General features: G+C 51.4%; 1 protein-coding gene across 1 annotated transcript in view; it reads left to right on the top strand.

Moving 5' to 3' along the window:
* CUX1 (cut-like homeobox 1) overlaps nt 1-14,502 on the top strand; it is a 276,918-nt gene that overhangs the window by 200,351 nt on the left and 62,065 nt on the right. The window contains exons 9-11 of the mRNA XM_006889801.1: nt 54-102; nt 5,387-5,491; nt 12,182-12,370. Of these exons, the coding sequence (XP_006889863.1) occupies nt 54-102; nt 5,387-5,491; nt 12,182-12,370 (343 nt within the window). The remainder of the gene's footprint in view (nt 1-53; nt 103-5,386; nt 5,492-12,181; nt 12,371-14,502) is intronic.

The raw sequence follows: 14,502 nt of genomic DNA, 5'->3' as shown, positions 1-14,502 counted from the left end.
CCCCGAGCCTGCTAGCTGCCGACTAACATGTTCTCTCCCTCTCCCCTTCCTAGGGCTGACGAAATCGAGATGATCATGACTGACCTCGAAAGAGCAAATCAGGTAGGATTTTAATGGCTTTAGGCATAAACCCACAATAGTGTGCCCGTTTCTCTCAGTTCAAGATATTTCTAAGCTTGAAAGTCACTTATTCATGTTTGGGTTTGGGGTGTTTTGTTGTTGTTGTTAATTTTTTTAAGTACAGCTTGTCAACATTGACTCTTTCAAATACTACAATAAGTAGAGGGTATGTACATAAGAAGCCCAAGGCATTTTTTTCATATCTCAGAGAGCCCCTGGTGAACATCTTGCATGAAGTGGCTATTTCTCAGGTTTTTCCTAATCCATCTCTTAAGTGTCTGACTTGATACCCATGGCATCCATTTTTTAGTCCTTCATCACTTCCTTCTCGAGAACTCAGGAGTTCCCAGGTGTGAGCCAGGTAGGTGCTCAGAGGAGGCTCCCCGACAATGGCTCACTCCTGACCCTACATTGAGGCATCGGGGGGGGGTGCTTTATGACTCATACCTAGCAGGGTGTTCAGCACAGACTGGGCCCAAGCATTTGGTGGCCGCCTCGAACCCCTTTCTTTCTCAAGGACTCCGTATTAAATGTACTGAAACATTTTTGCTTTAGCAAATGGTGTTTCTGGTTTAGAACTAAACCGCTTCCCCTATTTATTTTCTTTATGCAAAAAACTAGCCGATACCGCACTGCCCTTCTGCGCCCCAGAAGGCCACGGCCGCAGCCTTTCCCAACTCAATTTTACAGCTGGGTAGCCACAAGCCCAGGAAAGTTAAGTGGCTGGTCTCGGGTTGCCCAGGCAAGCACAGCCCCGGGGAGCTGACATTCTCCTCGGGCCCCTGTGGTCTCCACTCGTCATCTTGCACGCCTTCGTCAGGGCACCTGCTCCTTTGCTCGTGGTAGTTACCACATCTCAGCATCACCTCAGGAAAGCGCCTCCTTGTCCGTTCTCTGACCAATAAGACGTCCTGACGTCAATGGAAATAGAAAGCTGATACATGGGAGTGGTCCTGGAACGTGTGGATTGGGTTTGGCTTGAAGGAGATCTCTGCAGACCCATCACTGCCTATCCAGGGCCTGGCACAGAATAAGCACCCAGAAGAGGTGGGTGGAGCACATTCTGAGAGCAAGTGCCATGATAGCGTTAGTTGTGATAGTAGAGTAATAATAGCTGACACATACCCAACACCTGCTTTGTGCTTGGAAACATTCTGACCGCTTTATGTGAGTTAACTCCAGAAACCCCCGTGAGGTTGGTACTGTATATGGCCCCTTTGCCAGGACTGGAGCCCCCAAAATCGTAACTTCAGAGCCCATGTTCTTCCCCACCGAGCCCACTCGCGTTGCTTTTCTTTCAGCACCATCAAGTTCCCAGATGATTCAGTCCACATATCTCATTGGTCTGAAGCGCTGCCTCCCTTCACAGTAACACTTACAGATTTATACTTTGATTTGTGTTCCATGTACCACATCCTCTAAAGCCAGTCTCGGCCATATCTCCCTTTGATAACACTTTCCAATAATCCCTAACTTGTTAAAAGAGAAGAGCTTATCCTCTGAATAATACTTTGCACAGCTCGGGGTCACCTATCTGGTCCCAGTCCCAAGGGCACCACGGAAAGTCCGCAAAGGTGAGACCCCAGACAGGACCTTTGAGAAAGGTACAAACTCAGAAGAGAACGCGGTCCAGGTCCTAACTCTGTACTTCAGGATATGTTGACTTGGGCACATCCTCTCTTTATCTTTTAAAGACAGAGGAGGGCAGAAGAGAGGAGCAGTTCCTAGTGCTTCCTTTGCTGAATTGTTTGGAGGAGTAAAGATAGAAACCTGTTAAGAAGTTGGAATTAGAAGAAATGTTAGTTTTATAGTTTTCAAACAAGTACAGATTTGGCACAGAGAGTGGATGGGCCCTGCCTTAGCAAAGCCTCAGCGGTTGCACTTTGGGTTGGGGTCAAGGGGCTAGCAGGAGTGCATGAATCAACAGTGCAGTGTGAGTGAAGAGCCTACACGCTGTCAGAAATTACTGCCACCTCAGGCTGCATTATGGAGAGTTTCTCTCCTGAAGGAGGCCCTGAGTCGGCTCCAGTCTGCAGCCATTACTGCATGCCTGGGGAGGAATGTTTTCTTCTAGAAGCCACACTGGGAGAAGAGAAGCTGCCCAGGGTGCATTCTGAGCCCCTTGAAGGGCAGGACAGGGAAGGGGCCCTTATCACCAAAGCAGCAGGAGGGATGGAACAGTTCCTCCTCTTTGCAGGCAGCACAACAAAAGAAGAATCATTTCAGGAATGTGGGTGTTAGGAGGTTAGAAAGGGGAAAGCTTTTGACGAAAACCTTGTCAGTTCTGTCCTTGTAGCTTGCTCTGGAGCTGACCAGAAAAACAGGGCAGACTTTTGAGAGTACGCAGGGTAGAAATGTGACAGAGTGGGAGGGAACTTCCTCCTAAGTCAGAGTTTTCTATTGGTTCTAGCGCTGCACAGACGCTCAATGCTGCCTCTGGAAGGACTGAGCTCCCTGTCAGCAGAGCTGTGCAAATGACAGAAGAAGAGAGTATGAGTTGAGGGAACAAAAGGAGGGCTTGCCCTCAACGGATCTCCTTTAGCCTTGGTTTCTAGGATTTTATAAAATGATGTGACCTCAGTGGTAGAAGGGAACAGCTAACTGGAAACACCAGAACATTGAAAGAGTGAAACTGGGGGAATGCTAGGAGCAAATCTAATATAAAGTCTAGAGGAGAGTCCAAGCAGGTGACATATATGGCCTGGGCCTTCACCAGGGAGAGTGCCTCCCCAGGTGGATGTACAGGGGCCAGGTGGCCGGAAAGTGGATAAGACAGTCAGGTAGCCCCTTCCAGAAAACCAGAATTGCCGACAGGCAATGGATTGAGGGTAGGAGGTGGGGAAGCTTCAGTGGAGATGTGAATGGCAGTGAGATGATCCAGGTGTGGGTCCTTGAAGGCACCACCCAGCTGCATGTTGGAGGCTCGGTGGGAGTGGAGAGACCAGAAGCAGCAGAGCAGTGAGGGACCGTCATGGTAGAGCAGGGCACTGACCATTAGGGTTCGTGCCTGTTCCAGTGGATATGTCCCCTCGAAGTGCCAAGTACTAGTTTGTTGGCATGACACATCAATTTCTACAGAGACCCAGTTGCTAAGGCTTTCTGTTGTGGAAAATGAGACTTGGCAGCAGAATCAGTGTCCTGTTTCCACCTGTTAGTTAAACCTTAAGGCATTTGCCTTCATCCTCACCATCTTGATTGGTAACAGTAAAGGCTCAGCACTTTTGAGACTTTGTGCTTAATAACCACGACTGGCACCTAGCAGCCATGGGGACATGGAGACAGTAGAGGGGCTGGCAGCCCTGTTGTCCATGACCCCCTGCTCTCCATGACCCCCTGATCCGCCACAGCCCGGGCACCAGGCGGGAGTCCTCTGAGTGAGGTGTCCCCCTCCTCTTAACTTGCCTGACTTTTATGGAGTGTGGGTACCTAATGGAAGACCCTTCCAGCCGAGATTAGGGATGGAAACCACAAGTGAAATTAACGAGAAGGTGGCAGGTGGAGAGAAAAGGGCAGGGTCTCCGAGGAACTTGCGCAACTTGCAGCATTTTCTTTGACGCAGCCATGTGCGCTGATGGTGAAGACTAACTCTCTGGGTTTAGAGGCAGGAGACCTGAGTTTGAATCCCAGGATCCCAGACAGCCTTGCGAAAATCCCTGATCTCCCAGAACCTCCCTTTCCCATCTCTAGGATGAGGGTAGTAATTCATACTTCTCTCAGGTCTTCTTTCATTTATGGCCCCCCTAACTCAGCCAATACCTTGAGCACCTCTGGAGACCACCTGTCCCAGAGGCTTGGCACCTTGTAGGTGCTGGTTTTCTGTGCCTCAGACAAGCAGCTCTCTTCAGGTGGGTGAGCTGTTACCCCCTGACCTGACTCCATCACCCAGCGGCCTCCTGGAAACCTTGATTCTCCATGTAATAAATTGGACTCTCCTGGTGTCCATTAGGGACCTCACCAGGGCCTGGAGAAAGCTTCTGGAACCATGGAGGCAGAACGGGGTGGGAGGAGGGAGGGAGATTGGCTCTTGTCAAGCAGTGTTGACATGGATGGAGGTGGTTCCAGCTCGCAGCCTGGTAGACCTGCTGAAGCAGATCCAAATCTGTCTCCGTCCTGCCCCAGATGCACGGCTGGAGTTCAAATGGGAGCTTTGATCTTGACGCACTGGAGCGCTCTTCTTCAACCCTCCCACTGCTTCTCGGCGTTTCCCTGCTCTCAGAGCCCTTAGCTGCTTCTATGCTTCTCATCTCTAATTGTTCTACTTTGTACATGTTTAGCTACACTGATCATGTCCACTCTTGTAAAAGATGTTGCACTCGAAGTTTAAATTCTCACTGAATATAGGATCAAAGTTACACCACCACCTGTCAGTGTCTCGCCGTCAGTCACCATCTCCCTCACCCCCCCCCCCCCGCCTTTGTCCCCATCGCCACTGTGAGAGCAGCACACGCTTTTCTGATGGTGGCTGGTGAATCCAAAAGGAAAATGGTCCCATTTCAGAGGTGGGAAGCTCGATACTTAGATTAAGTAGCTAGCCTGTGGCTTCTGATCTCTTACACCCAGAGCTCTGGCTCTTGCCCACTGCGTGCCCAGGGAAAGCCTGGCTGGCTCTCCTGCAGTATCGCTTTCCTCCTCCGGGGATCCGGTGAATGGGCCCCTCCTGCAGGCGGCTCCTTCCTCCTCGGCCACTGTCCTCTGGCCTCCGATTGGCTGCATTAAAAGGCTACGTTAGACAAAGGGTTAAACGTTGAAATAAGCCTGATTCTCACAAAAGGAGTAGCATTTACACCCTTTACGTTTATGGAAATACTTTGCGCCGGCAAACAACTACAACACTGTGCGCATTTTAGGAAGAGAATGGCCGGAGTGTCTTTAATTCAGTGTTTACCCGTGAGAATTACTCCCAGGAGCAATCCTGCAATAAAATCTTCTTGGTCTATGAGAATAGAAAGAAATTGAATCAAAAGACTCTATTTCCACTTGTATTTATTCAGTCTGGGAAATTCAGTGGGCCGGAGCATTAGTATCAGCAGGGGATTCCTTGCTCCTAGCGTTAAATTACTGTCATAATCGCTCAATTATTTCTTCCTTGTACTGTTTAAAATAAAAATCCATCACATTCTGTGTTTTTTTCCGAGCATTTATTAGGTTGAGTGTTTAGGAAAATCAATTATGGCCAGTCAGGCATGAATTGATGAATGTTCTTGTAATAATTGTCAGTTGTTAAACCGAATGTACTTTCTTTTTTCCCCTCTTTCATTCCCTCCAGAGGGCAGAGGTGGCGCAGAGAGAGGCGGAGACCTTGAGGGAGCAGCTCTCGTCGGCCAACCACTCTCTCCAGCTGGCCTCGCAGATCCAGAAGGCTCCGGACGTGGTGGGTAGTCCGGCGGCCAGGCCCCTGCTGCCACAGCCGCTACTTCACGTCACAGCTACTTTGTCGCTTTCCTCCCTCGCCTCTCTCTTGGCACAGAGCTGCTTTCCCGGTGGGGAATACGCCTGACAGCTCAGGGGTGGAGCCAATTATGTCAGAAGGACAGGTCTTACTGAATAGACAGTGATGCGGGGGGTCAGCACAAGGCCTCCTGGTGGCACAGACATGGAGGCGGTGGGGCAGGATCCCGTGCGCCAGGGGAGGGGAGTAGACAGTGTCTGGGTGGAGATCTTGATCAAGTCCTTGGCAAAACCACTAGGGAAAGTTGGAAGCTGGTACTCCTGGATACATGTGTCCACAGTGAAAACCGTTAATGGGGGTGCTGCTAGAGAGGCCAGTGAGGAGGCAAAGGAACCCCTGCTCTGACTCCCAGGACGACTGGGCTGTCCCCGGAAGTGGCAGCTTCAGGGGCAGAGGGCACCAACCCTGGGCAATCTGACCTCAGGCTGGTTTTCCTAAGATTAACAGAAGTAGCTCTTAGCTAGAACTTTCTGAGCCTGAACAAGAGGACTTTGAAGTCTCGAGTCACTTTCCTGTTGCTCCTCTGCAGTGATTGGGAGCAGTGTAGTGGCGTTCACAAGCTCCCCCACTGCTATGAGCAGGTTCTGCCTCACGGCGACTTCCCGTGGGGTTCCCAGGCCATAAATGGCACCTAGAGGAGGCCGCTCGTCTCCCTCGGGGCTGCTGGTCGACCGCCAGAGTTGCTGCTGGTTAACAGCAAAGCTCACTTTGAACTACACCAGCACAGCTCCATCCGTACTCCCGCATTCACACCCCAACCCTGCCATCAGTGACTTTGGGCAAATGACTTCAGTTTCCTAGGTCTTGATTTTAACATCTGTGAAGTGGTGATTTTGCTACCATTCAAGAGGTTATTGTGAGAAAGTGCCTGGAGCGCTGCCTCGCCCACCCCGTCCATAGTAAAGCTCCACAGTTACACTTAATATCGACACAGTGCTTGTCACTGCTTCAGATCCAAGAGGCCTCAGTTCTCCCGCACCCCATGTTGTTGTTACTGTCGTCTGTCGTCATTCAGAACCAATTCATAACTGACCCTCTAGCTGGTTTTCAGAGGCAGTAAATGCCCAGCAGGAGGTTGCCCATCTTTCTCCCACAGAGCCGCTGGTGGATTCATGCCAGGTGCCTTTGGGATTGCAGCGCAGCTTCTTACCACTAGGCCACCGAGCTCCCTATACTAACTCCATAGTTCACTTATAAGCCTCATGTACTTAAGCTTACTAAGCTTCAGGTTCTTCCCTTGTTGACAAAGAATTAAGTGACCTAAGGAGCTCTGGTGGCCTAGTGGCAAGAAGTTGCACTGCAATCCTAGAGGTACGCGGTTCAAATCCACCAGATGCTCTGCTGGAGAAGGAGGGGCAATCTCCTTCTGTACCAGTCAGATCTAATTTGACGGTACACACACACAAAAATAATAAAAAATTTAAAAGAAGAAGTGACCATAAGATCATGCTGGGCTACTAACCAAAAGGTCAGTGGGTCAAATCCATCAGCTGCTCATGATAGACAGCCTCAGAAAGCAGATGGAAGATCATCAAGGTCAGGACGAACCCGATGGCAGTAGGTGGGAACATCCCTGCAGCCCTGCTAGCCTGCAGTGAGTGAGGGCACGCCGTCATGGGTGTTCTTCTAGTTCACGGAGAGTTCTGGAAGCCTTGCTGTGTCAGGGCTAGGAGGAGACGCTGAGAGAGCAGTGAGGGATGAGGGTGTCCCCTCACCAGGAGATGGCAGCCTCATGGGAACACTTGCTATTGTATTCAGTTCCTGTGTCCAGCTGACAGCCTCTAGTTCACCTCGTCTCTGGAACTGGATATTGTTCTTTCTTCTCACACGAGGCGGGAGCTCACAGGACCGCGAGGAGTCAGCGCCCGAGCCAAGCTGGACTGGGCTCTTCTGATCCCTAACCCAGTGCCGTCCATCAGTTCTGAGCCACGACCGCCCCACACACGTCAGAGCAGAGCTTAGCCCGCAGGGTTTTCCATGAATGGAGCTTTTGGACATAGAGCACCAGGCCTTGCTTCCAGGGCACTTCTGAGTGCACTTGATCTGCCGAGGGTGCTGCCTGGGCACCCCACTCAGGGACCCCTCACTCCTTCGACCAGGCTTTTCAGTACCAGCAGAATCTGTCGGGGCCAGGACTGCCTGTTTGTCCAGCTCTCCCTTCTCTGACCAGACGTGGTCACCACCTCTCTCTTGATCTCTTTTTTGTGGATACTTTTTTGCGGTTTCCACCTCTGGCAGGTTTCCACCTTGCACAGGTTCCAGCATCTCAGGTTTTACTGAATTCCCTGAAAGTGGATCTGAAGCCATATTTCAGACCTAACACGAATTTTTAATGTTAAAGCCACCTTTTCCAATGGGTTTTAGTTTAGGGAGAGGTTTTTTGGCAGGGGGGAAGGGGTCGTCTTTAAATTGCATTAACTAGAGCATGACTAAAATGTTCCTGGATGTAGCATAGGGTTTTCCATTAAAGGGGCCATCCCATTCTCTTACCTCATAGACTCTAGTTCTTAATCTTCACCGAAACCTACCTGTTCCCTCAGTCCAGGGAGCTCAGAGGGCCCAGAGGGCGGAGCACAGCCCTCAGGGAGTCCGGGCCCCAGTCTCACCAGCTCTCAGGCCTCTGTGGTCGTTTGTCCTCAGCGTTCTAGGAGAAGCCATCCATTCTCATGTGTCCGAATGGGGCTCCTGGGCTAAATGTTTTGATTGAGAAGATTTTTGGCACCATTCGGGACTGCAACAACCCAAACATTTCAGAAGGAAATGAATGTTTTTGCAGGTAGAGTAAGTTGTAGATCCTGGGAGTGCTTAAACACTTCATCGTGGCTAAGTGCAGTGTTTACATGGCATTGGTTCAGTCTTCAGAGAGCGGCCCCGCCGGCTTTCCACCAGGTATGCATTCCCACACGGTCAGGCATCCCAACCCCGGCCAGTTGGGTAGCAAACATAGGAAACTGGGCCAGCGGAAAAACGGCCTGTTGGGTTTGGCCAGCACAACTCGGCAGAGAAACAGTAGAGTCTATAGATGTAGGAGAGGCCAAACCTGACCTGCTGGGTGTTAGCAGAATCCCCAGTCCTAGAAGGTGAGAGGCCACCTACACAGCTCCTGCCAGGCCACGTGTGTGTTTGGTTTCTGCCTCACACCACCACAGTCACTGTTGCCGTAAGGGGTCGCTGAGTCGACTTTGACTCACAGCGACCCCGTGAGCGAGAACCCTGAACCCGGTGCTGTCCTCCGCCGTCCTCACCATCTGTGTCATGCCCGTTACTGTAGCCGCTGTGTCAGTCGATCTCACGAAGGTCCCCCTCTCTTCCACCGATCCTCTCTACCTTTTCCAGCATGATAGCTTTCTCCAGGGACTCGCCCAGCTGACAGCGTACCCACGGTTGCTAGAGGTGCTGCTGTTATGATCCTTCTACACCTAGATCAGTTTGCGGCTTCCTGGGGTTTTTATTGACCGTCAGCAGATCGCCAGGCCTTTTCTTCGTGGCACTACTGGTTGGCTTTGAACAATTGCCTTTTGATTAGTGGACACATGCATGCTGTCTGTGCCGCCCAGGGACCTCCTGACTCCTGGAGGATTAGAGAAGGTGCCCGGGGCCACACAGCCGGCAAACACTAACACTAGAATTTAAACCTGTCATGGCTCAGTGGTGCCATTGAGTCCATTCCAAATTATAGCAGCAGAATTCCACCTGACCTGAGCTGTCCTCACAGTCATGCCCAGTGCTGCAGCCCCTGTGTCAGCCCACCTTCCAGAGGGCTTCCTCTTATTCACGGGCCCTTTCCCTGGCCAGACACGATGGTCATGAGAGTCAGAGACTGGCCCCTCCTGATCACACGTCTGAAGTGCCCTGTTGTCCTTGCTTCGAACGAATATTCTGACTGTATTTCTTACAAATCAGGTTTATTCATTGTGGGTAGTCTGTGGTATATAGTCAGATTCTTCACCAAAACTGTAATTCAAAGATACCATTTTGTCTCAGGCCTTTATATGCAGATGAGACAATTAAAATCCCATGGCTTAAGTCAAGCGCAGGGAGCTCTGGTGGCCCTGTGGTTAAGGCAGTTAGCCGCTAACCAAAAGGTCAGGATCACTCTGTGAGGGAAAAATGAAGCATCTGCCTCTGTTACGATATAAAGGTCTGGGAACCCCACATTCCCAAGATGCACTTCAACACCTGCCCCGCTACTATATCGATTCTTTCTCCCCAGCCCCAGTCTACTCCTCACCCCTGCTTCTTAGAGAATACAATGTATATGAAGGTATTTTATGAAGCATTAGTAAGTCATTAGATGCCATTGGGCCATTTTCAGCTCACAGCAGTGTGACGCAGTGCCATTGTCCCTTGGGGTTTTCTGGGAGCACACTGCCAGGATTTTGCTTCCAGTGGATGCTGGATGGACTGGAACCACTAACCCTTTGGTTAGGGCTGAGTGCTTAACCATTGCACCAGTAGGGCACTTTGTAGAGAATCTGTAGACCAAACCTGAGCAGTTCCAGGGCTCTGTTGCACCCCACCTGTTAACCTAAACAGACCATAATATTAGAAAAAGTGAATCCACAACAGAGAAGCCAGCCAACTTCACTGGAGACGGCAGGAACAGCTGAGAATCAGAAGGGGCTGCAGAACTGAGGCTCCTGTTGGAGCATCTTCCCCTCAGTGAGACGGCTGGAAGCCTAGCAGGACAGGCATGATGTCTCAGGCTGTGGTCATAGGTACCATACACTGAGGACACACCACACATAGAAAGACCAGAGATAGCAGCGAGCCCCGGTCTGGACCCACGGGAGGCTGATGACTTTTTTCTTACCATCTGGGTCTTATCTCACTTTGTATGAGGCAGGAACAAGTTCTGCTGTTAATGAGGAATGGAACTCCCATGCCTGAAACTGATGTGACTTGTCCAAGGTCACACATCAGCTAGTGGCAGAGTCCGGGGCTTGTTAGACTGACTTGGGGTTAACGAAAGGACAGCTCACTCCCAGGTGATCCCTGGATCCAAGAGCACTGTCCTACAGAGCATCTGACCCAGTGACTCAGCATTGCCCACCAGAAACCCAGGTCCTCTTTGCTTGTTGGGCCAGCTGGCACCGTCAGCCTATTTTTGCTGTCACCTGTCAGGTTGGGACATTGATGGAATGGCTCAGATCATCAAGTGACCCGAGATCAGGTCTCACTCCGTCCTCTGTCCTGTCCCCTTTCTGCATCAGAGCTTCCTGTTGTCACACAGCCAGGCCTCTCGGCTGCCTCCTTTCCCCAGCACTCGCCACCTGTGCCATCAGTCCCCAGGCGGTGCGGGTCACCTCTCGTGCCCTGCCCCGCGGCCCTCCCTGCTGTGCGGCCCACCCTGAAGTGGAGCCTTTTCCTCACAGACCCCACCAGCCTTGCAGGCGAGGCCCGCCTCCCTTCTTTCCCTCCTTCAGGTGCTCCCCCTTTGTTCTGTTGACGCTACTGTCCTGACCCGTTGGTGCTGCGCAGGCTTTCCCCCGACCCCTGGTAGACCTTGTCCAGTGTTGTGTAGGGCACTGCTTCCCCAACTCTCTGTGGTGAAGGACAGTTTTGTTTGGTGTTTTACTTCCAGTCTGTGCTGCAGGCTGCTAGTTTTACAAGACAGTGGAGCTGTCCCAGCAGCCTGCAATGGCCCTTCCCAGTGCACGCTCTCACTTTTTCTGCTTGTCTCGGCCCCAGTGCCAGTTCGCTAATTGGCCACAGTCCTTGGCGCACTTCTCCGCAAGTCAGGAGGGCGTGGGCCTGTTAAATAAGTGCCCTGGAGGGTGTGCTGCCTGGGTCCCGGGGCCAGGTACAGATCACCAGGGATCAGGGGACACAGTAACACAGATTAGAGGCACCCAGAGGCACCACTTCACACAAAGCCGGTAAAGACTTTGATTTTCCAAAAGAAACAGCTGATAAAGTGAGTACCTGAGTGACAGCTGTCCCCAGATGTGGAAACCCCATGACAAGTAAGTCAGGGCTTACAAGGGCATGGTTCTGAGTGCCCCCACGGGCCTGCTGCCGCACCTACGGTGGTGGCTTAGGACGGACAGCACTACATCTCAGAGAGGAGAATGACATTTGGTGGCATTTGGTATCCAAGGTTTTCCAGAGCCACCCTGCCCTCTGCCTCATATCGCTCCTGCCTCAACATGCCCGTGAGGCAGTGGAAGATACCGTGGCTTGGGTTGGGCTCCCCATAGTCTTTAAAGTGACTTCCTTGCTCTTTAGCACTTTATAGAGGTCCTTGCCGGCCGATTGCCCATTATGTATCTGTGGACACTTAATATTAGTAAAGTCGGAACCAAGCCCTAGCTGACCGTCCAGCGGGTTTTTAGAGGCAGTAATCGCATGAGAGGAGGTTCCTCATTCTTCTCTCACAGTGTTAGCTAATGTTAAATAAATATTTGTTGGATGGATGGATCAGATGGCAGCTTCCTGTGATGTGCATGGGGCGGTGGGGCAGGCTCTGCCCAGGCAGAGGCAGGAAGTCGCGTCTTGCCTTGAGCTCACCATCTGCCGCCTTCAGTCTGTCTACACCCCGTTGCCCGCACAGCTGACCCAAGCACGTGCCCAGAGCTGGTCCAGTTTTGTCATCTCTCCCCTTCTCCCTAGGAGCAGGCCATAGAGGTGCTGACCCGCTCCAGCCTGGAAGTTGAGTTGGCCGCCAAAGAGCGGGAGATTGCCCAGCTCGTGGAGGACGTGCAGAGACTCCAGGGCAGCCTGACAAAGCTGCGCGAGAACTCGGCCAGCCAGATCTCCCAGCTCGAGCAGCAGCTCAGTGCCAAGAACTGCACGCTCAAAGTAAGGGGCCGCCGGGAGGTGGGAAGGGCTGGAGGGAGGGCTGCGGGGCGCACCGAGAGGGTTCAGCTTGGTGCAGCACAGCCTGTTCTGCCCACGTTCCCACCTGGGGTCTGGGGTTTGTGCCCTCCCTGATGTTAAGGGTAGGAGGCCCCATCTCAGAGGCTGATTGATTTCCCCTTCCTTAGCCCTTACACAAAGTATAGTTCGCTTCTATCACCCACAAAGGTCATAGACGAAATTCCTTCACCTCTAAAAGCAAAAGTCCCTGCTGGGGTGGCAATTCTAACCCATCAGAGCTTCAACCGTCAGTACAGATTTTCTCCTCAAACGAGAGGAACACAGACAAGGCTCGCTGCTGTGTGGACACTGTCGGCGTGCCTTCCAGAGGATATCTTGTCTAGAGGAGAACTTGTTGCTGGCAGTACCCATGACAGCCTTGAACCTTTGTCCTTTGGACTCTTGGTTTCTGCCAAGCTGTTTCCCTCCTGCAGGGCCACGCTAAGCATGCCCACAGTGTCCCTGCTCTTGCTCTCACTCCTGGTCTGCTGGTATCTGTCCACTAGACAGTTGGCCATGTATGAACGCCCAAAACGGAAATTCTGGAGGCTCTGTGCCCTCGCCATGGGGCGGGGTGTTCATCCAGGTCAGAGACTATCCCTGCAGATGTGCCTGTGGACAGCTCTGGAAGACTTTGCTAGCATGCTGAGGACAGTCCTAGCAGAAGAGCCTCTGAGCATAGTGATTCCATACTCACTCTCCCTGCATGTGCGTCAGACACAGCCAGAGCCCTGCAGACCTGGTGCCTGAGCCGAGGGGCATGGTCCTGGGGCCCAGGGAAGTCCACAGGCTCAGTGTCTCATCTCCCAAGGGGACTCCGTAGCCAGCCTGTTCAGAAGAGAAATCATTACGGGTCTTGTAAGTTTACACCCCAAGTCCAGAACCTGGGGCTTGCTTCATATGCTAATGCAGCCCTTACGCCTGCCTTTAATTGTTTTTGGTGAAACATTGCTCTAGATCATATAGCCCTGGTCTGTCCACTTGCTGTACAGAGGCAACTCGTGGTTGCTGTGAAGCTGAACACTGTGACACTGATGTGTCAAATGCGATAATGGTCACCCATGGTGGACAGTGTTTGGTGGAGCTCCCAGATTAAAACAAGCTTGGAAACAGGAGTGGCGTCCACTTCCGAAATGGCTTGCCTCTGGAAACCCCATGAACCTGGAGAAAGAATGAAAGTTATCCAAGTGTTCAGGTCTTTCATTCATAGGGTGGCTGTGAGTCACCAACAACTTGATGGCACTTAACAACAACAATGTAATAATGATACTTCATTGAAAGTATTCAAAGTCTGTTGCATTCCAGTGGACGGTGGTTCTGGAATCGGAGGGTCATAGCACGTCGAAGAAAGGACTGCCCTGGAGGTGTGGGCTTTGACAGATGTCGAAAGGAAAGCCAGAGACAAGGCCGAGCTTCCCCGCTCTGCGGCCCCTCCGCAGTCAGGACTAACACTCACTCTGGCTTGTGAGTGACTGACTATAAAATAGTACATGTTCAGTGCAATGGAGAAAGCCAAGCCAAGCCCCTGCCACCAGGGGAGTCCAGCTCACAGTGGCCCTCACGCAGTTCCGAGCCTAGACACCTTTGCAGGAGGAAACTGCCTGCCTTTGACCTTTCAGTTAACAGCCCAATACATAACACACTGTGCCACCAGGAAGCCTTAATTATAGATAGACTTCATATTTGTGTGTGTGTGTGTGTGTGTGTGTTATTTAATATCTAGTAAAATAAAGTAAAAAGTATTTATTAAATAATCAGAGTTTTTTGTAAAAATATAAAGAATGCTTTTGTTATGTAAGATAATTCTAGAATGTAGGTAGACTCATTTAAAGTTTTCAGAATCGAGCTTTTCTCCTGGACCTTGCATGTGTTCCCGACCCAGGAGTGAAGGGCTGTGACTTCAGCAGACTTTCTGTTGTCCTGGAGGCTCTGTGGCCAGAGCTCACTGGCACCAGCTGCCCCCAGCCACGCCTTGCTGGTTTCTTCCCCGCCTCTTCGGGGGTGGACAGATCTGCCTTCTTTAAGGAGATGGTTAAACCTGGACACACACACACACACACACACACACACACACA

This window comes from Elephantulus edwardii, unplaced genomic scaffold (assembly GCF_000299155.1).
Source record: "Elephantulus edwardii isolate Elephantulus edwardi_28Jun2011 unplaced genomic scaffold, EleEdw1.0 scaffold00080, whole genome shotgun sequence".
In the NCBI taxonomy this organism is placed as follows: Eukaryota; Metazoa; Chordata; class Mammalia; order Macroscelidea; family Macroscelididae; genus Elephantulus; species Elephantulus edwardii.
The sequence above is the reverse complement of the archived record's forward strand: the minus strand, read 5'-3'. Positions and strand labels throughout refer to the sequence as shown.